This window comes from Pyrus communis, chromosome 10 (assembly GCF_041283825.1).
Source record: "Pyrus communis isolate YQ-2024b chromosome 10, ASM4128382v1, whole genome shotgun sequence".
Lineage (NCBI taxonomy): Eukaryota > Viridiplantae > Streptophyta > Magnoliopsida > Rosales > Rosaceae > Pyrus > Pyrus communis.
In genome coordinates, this window is record NC_142574.1 from 19,388,384 (window position 1) to 19,396,734 (window position 8,351).

Consider the following 8,351-nt stretch of genomic DNA (forward strand, 5'->3'; position numbering starts at 1 on the left):
AAATTTAAATTCTATGTAAATATGTGTCATTTCCCAATTTATATGATTGAGAGATTAAAAATAACAAATTTCGTATTCAATTTCATTGTTCTTTTAGGCTAATCAAACAAGAAAATTCACAAATTCTAGAAAATCAAATCCCGTCAATTCAATTTTTTTCATTTTAAAATTCCTTAGTGATCTTAAATTTCTTCATCTAAACATAGTATTTGTAACATATAATTTGATTTGCAAATATGATTTAAAATTTAATTTGCTTACCATTAGCAAATAAAAAGAAACTACTAAAGAGATCTCAATAAACATTATGAGCATTAAATAATCTGAATTAATAAGAGATAATTTATATAAAAAAGTGAACATCTTAAATGCCAAAATGTCTCTCGAATTAGAATGTAATAGTCTAACTCAATTCAGATTATTTAATGCTTGTAGCAAAATTTTTCTTAAAAAGCTATTTATTTTTTTATTTAATTAATTAATTACAAAAATAAAAAAAGAGAAGATAGAGAGCGAAGAATGAGAGGGGAGGTTAGAAACTTAAATAGCTGGTCAGTACTGACCTCCGATCCGATGTTTCCCAGCAGCACCATCCTAAAATAACCGAAAATATATACAATTTTGGAAAACCACATATTTATTTTATCAAAATCATTAGCTGTAAAGATTATTATTCCCAAAAGCTTTTGGCTTTTTGATTGATTTTTTTAGATCATCAAATCCCAATCTTCCTAATCACCGTATTTTATCGTTTTGGAGAGTTGTTTACTTAATTTTCTTCCTCTTCTCCTCCCCTTGTGCTTTGATTCATTCAACCCTCCATTCCTTTCGTCTTTTCAACTGGTAAAGTCCCCATCTTTCTCTTTCTCTCTCTAAAAATGTATCTGCTTGCTTTAATCAGACTTTTTGTTTCTGAATCTTGGTTTTTTTTCTTTTCTGGTTAATGGGTTGTTTTGTTTGTGCTTAAAGATTTGATCTGTGTGGTTAGTTTGTAATATCTTGTTGATTGATTTGCATAATCTTGTGTTATTGATTTGTATGATAGAAAAAGTGAAGAAAATGAAAAGGTTTTTTTATTTTTATTTTGGGTGCATGAAAATTTCAGTTTCTGTACTTTTGCTGGCTTTCTTGGTTTGTGATTATAGATTCATATGAACCTGTGGGGCCCATGTTTCTGATCTGTATTATGAAGATGTGATTTTCTTTTGGTTCAGCCATGATTGTTCATTGTTTTAGCTTTGGCTGAATGTTTTATGCACTTCTTGTATGGTGGCAGTGTGAATTGATGAGAAATCAATTCGGTGAGGGAAAGTCTGTGAAAAAGTCCTGAGGGGATTTGTAATTGTTTCATGGGCAACACATGCCGTGGATCTTTCAGGGGGAAATATTTTCAGGGCTACAACCAGCCCGAAGTGCAATCTGCTTCCAGTTCCAAGTGCCACACCGCGTCTGACCATTCGAATTCTGACCACTCCCAGTCCAGCTTGAAATCGCAGCACCACGGTCACCAAGAATCCAAAGACAGCCCCAACACCAAAACCGACAATAGTCATCCACCCCTCATTAGTCCCAGGAAAGATAACACCATGAGGAGAAGTGCTGATAACCAAAGTTATTATGTTTTGGGTCACAAGACCGCCAACATTCGTGATCTCTACACGTTGGGTCATAAATTAGGACAGGGACAATTTGGGACTACGTATTTATGCACTGAGATTGCTACTGGCGGCCAGTATGCATGCAAGTCTATCTCCAAAAGGAAGTTGATCTCAAAGGAGGATGTGGACGATGTTAGGAGGGAGATTCAGATAATGCACCATTTGGCTGGTCACAAGAATATTGTGACAATCAAGGGTGCTTACGAGGATTCACTGTATGTTCATATTGTAATGGAGCTTTGTTCTGGGGGTGAGTTGTTTGACCGCATCATCCAGAGAGGACATTACAGTGAGAGAAAGGCAGCTGAGCTAACAAGGATTATTGTTGGGGTTGTTGAAGCCTGCCATTCACTTGGTGTCATGCATAGGGATCTAAAACCTGAAAACTTCTTGTTGGTCAACAAGGATGATGATTTCTCTCTCAAGGCCATTGATTTTGGACTCTCAGTTTTCTTCAAACCAGGTAAACAAACAAAAATAATATCATTTTGTTTGTTAATAATAGCTATGATGTGAGTTTACTTCACTTAATATTGATCAAATAGTAGTATGGAATATCTTATATCGTGTTCACGTGGATTTGAGTAGCTAGACTTGTGTTGCGCGTATATAGTAATAAATTTGAATAATTCCTGTTCTGCATTTATTGGCACTGCCTCTAGATAATTATTGAAGAACTGGAATGCATGCAGTGTTCTTCTTGTCATTTAGAAACCAATGTTATCTTTAATTGCAAGCCTGTTTAACTCTATTAAGTCCTTTCCAGGTCAAATTTTCACTGATGTGGTCGGAAGCCCATATTATGTTGCTCCGGAGGTACTCCTCAAGCATTATGGACCTGAAGCAGATGTGTGGACTGCTGGAGTTATACTGTATATTCTGCTCAGTGGCGTGCCACCATTTTGGGCTGGTAAAATGGTGGCTTCATATTTTCAAGAAGCAGAGATTACTCCATGTTTTCTTTTATTGAAAAGTTTACCTGTTTTGTGTTTGTTACACAGAAACCCAGCAGGGGATCTTTGATGCGGTCTTGAAGGGATATATTGACTTCGAATCAGAGCCATGGCCCTTAATATCTGACAGTGCAAAAGACCTAATCCGGAAGATGCTATGTTCTAGGCCTTCAGACCGTTTGACTGCTCATGAAGTGCTATGTATGTTTAACCTTTTCTTAGCATTTTAAGTTATTTTAGTGAAATAATGCGCATGAATTAATGCAACAAAAAATTAGGTAGTTTTTAGTTAATGGTTGTACTCCATTTCTTTTCTATGGATGGATCATGTCATTATTACCACATACACAAACATGTTATGAGAGGTCATGCGGAAACTTTTTTAGCGGCTTAGACTCCAAACCACGGTTTTCTAAGCTCTGGGCCTTTTAAGTTTAGTTTTCTAAACTCCAAACCACCATTTCTCTGTTTTTTTTAAAGAAACAGCTAATTTTCATGCCAAAAAGGAATAAACTTTCAAAGTCTGCTTTGAATTATCAATTTGAAGCATATGACGTGGGAAATTTTGCTTCCATTTCAACTCACACCAATTGCTTAGCTTTCCTTTCTAATGTGAGGGTTTTCAAATTTTAGGAAATGGACAACCAGAAGGATTCTGTTGAAGTGGAATTAATCATGATTGTCTGTTACATATTGCATACTTTTGCTACTCAAGGTTGTAAGTGATGGATTTCCATTTTTAGGCCACCCTTGGATTTGCGAAAATGGGGTTGCTCCTGACAGAGCCCTAGATCCAGCCGTACTTTCTCGTCTCAAAACGTTTTCTGCTATGAACAAGTTAAAGAAGATGGCTTTACGGGTAAGTGCATGGGAGACTGGAACACTTTGTTTAGAATTTTCTGTCAATCTTAGTATTTCTTATAAAGAGAATTTATACTTGATGTTGACTTTTGGCATGACACTTTACTAGAATGCTAGAACTTGTTCTGAAGGTTTTTTTGGCTTTACGTTTTACCAGGTAATAGCTGAAAGCCTATCTGAGGAGGAGATTGCTGGGCTCAGAGAGATGTTCCAGGCAATGGATACTGATAATAGTGGTGCAATCACATTTGACGAACTTAAAGCTGGTTTGCGGAGATACGGCTCTACCATGAAGGATACAGAGATACGTGATCTTATGGATGCGGTAAGATGCTTGTTTCCAAACAGAATCATTTGTAGTTGGCTTGTTTACTCGTCTAATTCTCAATATTGTGGTTATTTATCTTCAACTTTGTTTATGTTTCACAAAGCTAAGCATTTTTCGTTCTTTCCCAGGCTGATGTGGACAACAGTGGAACAATTGATTATGGTGAATTTATAGCTGCTACAGTTCATCTTAACAAACTAGAACGTGAAGAACATCTGATTGCAGCCTTCCAATACTTTGATAAGGATGGAAGTGGTTATATTACAGTTGATGAGCTCCAGCAAGCTTGTACAGAACATAACATGACTGACGTCCTTCTTGATGATATTATAAAAGAAGTTGATCAGGATAATGTAAGTCAATAAAATTTCATGAGCAGCCAAATATATTTATGACAGGGTTTGATTTGCATCTGAATATCTCACCGGAAATAGTTTGGTGGAGAATCATATATTGTACTATCGTCTTTGTAGATTTAGGCTTATTATTAGTTTTACTCAAAAATTCAATTCTGCCCTGTATTTAGGATGGAAGGATTGACTATGGTGAATTTGTCGCCATGATGCAAAAGGGCAATGTGAAGGGAAACATGCCGGTTGGAAGACGGACTATGAGGAATAGTCTAAATGTAAGCATGAGAGATGCACCGGGAGCTCATTAGCTTCCAACTAAGCATGCCAGCGTCATGTAAAGGTATCCTTCTCCGCGTTTCAATATATCCAGATAACTCCATTTTTACACGGAATATTATTCGAAACAGATGCTATGCCTCCCTCCATTACCCTTAATGCTAGCATCTGTGATTAATCGTGCGATCCTATTGGCAGGTTGTACAGCAGCTTTGGTGGTGGAAGTTTGAGAAGCAAATCTTAATTCCGCAACTCTAAATAGAAGAGATTTGAATAGGAGATTTCTGTTGTGGGAGATTTCTGTTGTTCTTGTTTTTGTCTAGTGATGCCTTTTGTATTGCTGTATCACCACACACTATTTTGAGGATGGCAAGTATTGTTTCAAGACTAACCTTTTGTGCTTTTGTGTGTGGGTGTTTTCCTTTAAATATTAATTTCTTGCTCTCATATAATTATAGCGAAGAAGGTAAGTCACTACAGGCTACCAGATTGCAACATTGAAAAGAAAGATGAAGAAATTTGGAGCAAGGATATTGTTCCTCTGATTGATTGATATCGAGTGTGACTTATCAGTTTGTTTAAAGTTGCTAATCTTTTTGATACAGTGAATTTATTATCTAGATGATTTTCTTTTGGTCAATGGATTTGGTATCTAGATAATGATCCTTGGATAAAATTAACAGGCGGAGTGGGACGCTTGTTTGAGTCAATGGCACCACGTGCAAATTGTCTCGTTTTGGTGAAGTTTTCAAGATTTATAAAGACAAGTGGACAGATTCCAGATTCCAGGGCATGTGGTATAATAATACTATGAATTTGAAGAAAATGACCCAATTTTTATACATACATTATTGGCCGCTTGATGTGGATGGCTTATTGCTATACATTTAATCAAATATATCACCCAAAAAAAAAAACGGAAGAGAAACTTGAGATGCATTTCATATGAGTCCTAGATTTGTGTTTGCGTCAGCTTGCGTATTGCGCGTCGGAGTTAATCCGAAATGTCTATGTACCCTTCAAACTGCAGTTTCATTTGCTACCGAGATTTCCTGTAAAAAGGAGATGAAAAATGATGTCAAATTAAGCGTATACACTGCTTTATTAATGTCCATGAGACACTGAGTGATCTGAATTGCAAATTGATTTGACTGACTAGACTAAAAACAAAAGGGATTATGCAGACTGAAACTTATTTGGAGCAAAATAATTCGACTGACACAGATGAATTTCAATTTTCACCACAGAAGCTATGAATATGGGAGCAGTAAGTAACCAAAGATGAATAGACGAAACCATCTTTCAAAACCTATATACGATGATCAATTTATATGTCGGGACTGAATCCTTAGCTGGTTTGTCCTCGTCATTGGATGCTTGCTGACATGCTACACTAAAAATTCAAAACCAATAGTAAACTAGTCTATACATGCTAACTTGCCTTTGGCGTTGCTGTGCTTGAGAAGGTGCATTTTGATGTGATGGCACGTCCATGATCTAACAGCCATCCTACCTCGCTGTATGTATCACCATCTTTAGTTTCTTTCACTGAACACCACAGCTGCTTGGGAAGCAATACGAGACCACTTTCATCTCTTACGGAGCTCTGCTCGCTGTTGTCTAAAAGTTCTTGAAGAACATTCTGTTTATCAAGTTCACATTATATACTAATTAGACCATGGAATTACAAGAAATCCAACAAATAAATAATTATTTACCGAATGGATGGATAGGAGGCCATAACTTCAGAAGATATCAAAGAAAGATATTAAAAAGTGACACAAAAAGATCAATCAAGATTGAATGAGAGAATATGTAGATGTTTTGTGATTCCCACGGTGACAAAAACAAAGAATGAAGTGAACCTCTGGAGCGACCAAATTGCCTAACTTTTAACCAAACAAAAGAATTATTTGAACATATGAAGCAGACTTAATGATATTCAAGGACTTGAGCTTTGGTTAAGCATATCATACAAAATATACACACCAAACCAAAAAGAGGAGGACCATAACTCACAATTTGAGTACCACTGAAACTGGCAACAGCACTGGGACCTCGCCAAGTTCCAATAACTTCTAAAGCTTCCAATGCAGCCGTAGAAGCAAAGGCAGAATCACGGATAGCACATCCACCTAACTGGTCCCCATCTCTGAATGGCCCATACCAATTCTCACAGTAAACTCTAATATTCTCCAGCAGCATCTTCTTATTCTCTATGCGGATGACCTGAATTATTCTCACCCGAGACTCTTTATCTTGAGGATTGATCAAGCAATACTCTAACTCCAGTAACTTATGCGTACCCTTATCCTGAATTGGCAAGACAGACACATAACATCCACTAGACTGATATGCAAAGGCAGAAACTTCGTTACTCTGACCACCAATATTCTTCTCAATGATTCTATATCGAGTGGCGGCATCAGCTTCACATCCAACAGTAGGAAGTAGCTCTATATTCTTGTATAAAAGAATGTGCTCATCTGGGTTAGCAAGAGTGGGGCATTGAGTTTGCCAATCGAAAACCTTAACCTCCCACTCCCTGTAAGCTGCAGGTACAACATTCTCGGGAAGTTCTAATGGGCACCCTTCCCTTGTGAAGTCTGCTCCATAGCCATCCCATTCACCGGACACATTACTGGCAAATTCGGACCACGCTCGAACACATAAAAGAGAAATTGAATTATAGCAGCACGTTAAATATATTAACTTATAGATTCTAGACTTCAAATAGTTAACATAACAAATACAAATTTAACCATCATCTCTCTTATCCATTGCCTTTTCTACTATAAATGAAACCGGATATTAAATAACTGACCCCTTTAGATTGGCAGATTGCCATTTCTTTGGAAATTAGTCATAAAAGTTAATACATTTCATTACTCCTTTTCTGACTTATCCTCTTATCAACTGTTGTGTACCCTAATCCAAAGAATGGAAATTTACCCGCCAAATATCAAACTGGATATCTAATAACTGGAAATTTTCCATTGGATATCTAGTAAATTTCAATTACTCAATTTCTATACAACCCCAAATCCAAATACCGTCTGTTGCTCCAAATATCAATGCAAAGATGTAAACTTTTTGACGCTACAACAACAATCATACGATTTTAATAAAACCCACAAAAACCAAGTAAATAAGCAGATTTTTGGCAAAAGCGCTTAAAATACACTCACCAGAAGCAAAAGTGGAAATGGGATTGAAGCCATTGCTGGGGTCCTCCTCCTGGAGCTGCAGCTTAACATCTGACACAGTGGTGTTGGCGGAGGAAGAGGCAGCGCTCTGGACAATCTGACCTCTCTGGCGGCGGTTGTGAGGCAGTTGGAATTGAGGGCTCGAGGGCTTTCTGGAAGAGGGCAGAGAAGTGCCAAGGCGTAAAGCTGTGGTGTGGGGGATTATGCTGTTTAGAGCCAGTGCCATGTGAGTTGTTTCTTTCGGATATATGGGGTGGGTTGTGGTGGCCGTCCGTTTCTCTGCTTTTATTCCTCAGCAGCGGGCATGAGGTGGGAAAGGACACAGGTGCCGTTGTGGCCTTGTTCTTGGTTGCATCAACAACATGACGGAATATTCTTTCGAATCGCTTGGCAGGAAGTGAGCCCATGGGGATAATTACTTACACTGGCCTTCAGAAAAACGATGTCGTAGTGGTTTAATGTGTTTCTCCCATTTAGGGTTATAATTTTCGGTATGCTGGAAATACGGCCTCGTACAACAAGTTTCATCAACAACCATGTCAACGATTGGTTTAGTTTACTAGAGAAGTGATTTAATTCCATAAAAAAGAAAGAGATATGATGTGATGACCCATCCCTAATTTTCTATGTAATTTCTCCCCGAGTATATGAATTGGCATTTTTGCCCTTGTTGGCAAGTGACGTGGACATGTTTATTTGCTCTTAAATTATATTTC

The 8,351-nt window shown here is 37.5% G+C and overlaps 2 protein-coding genes across 4 annotated transcripts; one reads left to right on the forward strand and one right to left on the reverse strand.

Annotated features, from left to right (window-relative positions):
• The first annotated feature begins 395 nt into the window (after positions 1-395).
• Positions 396-4,979, forward strand: LOC137727561 (calcium-dependent protein kinase 26). Of its 2 annotated transcripts, XR_015952598.1 has the most exons (10): positions 428-843; positions 1,277-2,121; positions 2,425-2,568; positions 2,660-2,812; positions 3,355-3,470; positions 3,630-3,797; positions 3,929-4,153; positions 4,327-4,493; positions 4,628-4,798; positions 4,888-4,979. XR_015952598.1 is itself a non-coding variant. In XM_068466404.2 (9 exons), the coding sequence occupies exons 2-8, from the start codon at positions 1,350-1,352 to the stop codon at positions 4,459-4,461; spliced, it is 1,713 nt and encodes a 570-aa protein (XP_068322505.1). In that variant the 5' UTR covers positions 396-843; positions 1,277-1,349; the 3' UTR covers positions 4,462-4,493; positions 4,628-4,820. The 2 variants fall into 2 exon arrangements, 1 of the variants encoding a protein (XP_068322505.1); XM_068466404.2 differs by lacking the exon at positions 4,888-4,979 and having other exon boundaries at positions 396-843; positions 4,628-4,820.
• Positions 4,980-5,212: 233 nt separating this feature from the next.
• Positions 5,213-8,065, reverse strand: LOC137727563 (uncharacterized). 2 transcript variants are annotated; one of them, XM_088678468.1, is made up of 5 exons: positions 7,618-8,000; positions 6,449-7,089; positions 5,871-6,071; positions 5,448-5,481; positions 5,335-5,369 (listed from the first exon to the last, which is right to left on the reverse strand). In XM_088678468.1, the coding sequence occupies exons 1-4, from the start codon at positions 7,859-7,861 to the stop codon at positions 5,449-5,451; spliced, it is 1,119 nt and encodes a 372-aa protein (XP_088534594.1). In that variant the 5' UTR covers positions 7,862-8,000; the 3' UTR covers positions 5,335-5,369; position 5,448. The 2 variants fall into 2 exon arrangements, with proteins under 2 accessions (XP_068322506.2, XP_088534594.1); XM_068466405.2 differs by having other exon boundaries at positions 5,213-5,481; positions 7,618-8,065.
• Between the last annotated feature and the right edge of the window lie 286 nt (positions 8,066-8,351).

Excerpts from the sequence above, each read along its gene's own strand:
- LOC137727561 (XM_068466404.2), top strand. The coding sequence starts at position 1,350 with ATGGGCAACACATGCCGTGGATCTTTCAGGGGGAAATATTTTCAGGGC. Across the intron at positions 2,569-2,659 it reads CGTGCCACCATTTTGGGCTG|AAACCCAGCAGGGGATCTTT; the intron begins GTAAAATGGTGG and ends TTTGTTACACAG. Across the intron at positions 3,471-3,629 it reads TAAAGAAGATGGCTTTACGG|GTAATAGCTGAAAGCCTATC; the intron begins GTAAGTGCATGG and ends ACGTTTTACCAG.
- LOC137727563 (XM_068466405.2), bottom strand. The coding sequence starts at position 7,861 with ATGGCACTGGCTCTAAACAGCATAATCCCCCACACCACAGCTTTACGC. Across the intron at positions 6,072-6,448 it reads GTTTCAGTGGTACTCAAATT|AATGTTCTTCAAGAACTTTT; the intron begins GTGAGTTATGGT and ends CTTGATAAACAG. Across the intron at positions 5,482-5,870 it reads CAAGCACAGCAACGCCAAAG|GAAATCTCGGTAGCAAATGA; the intron begins GCAAGTTAGCAT and ends TCCTTTTTACAG.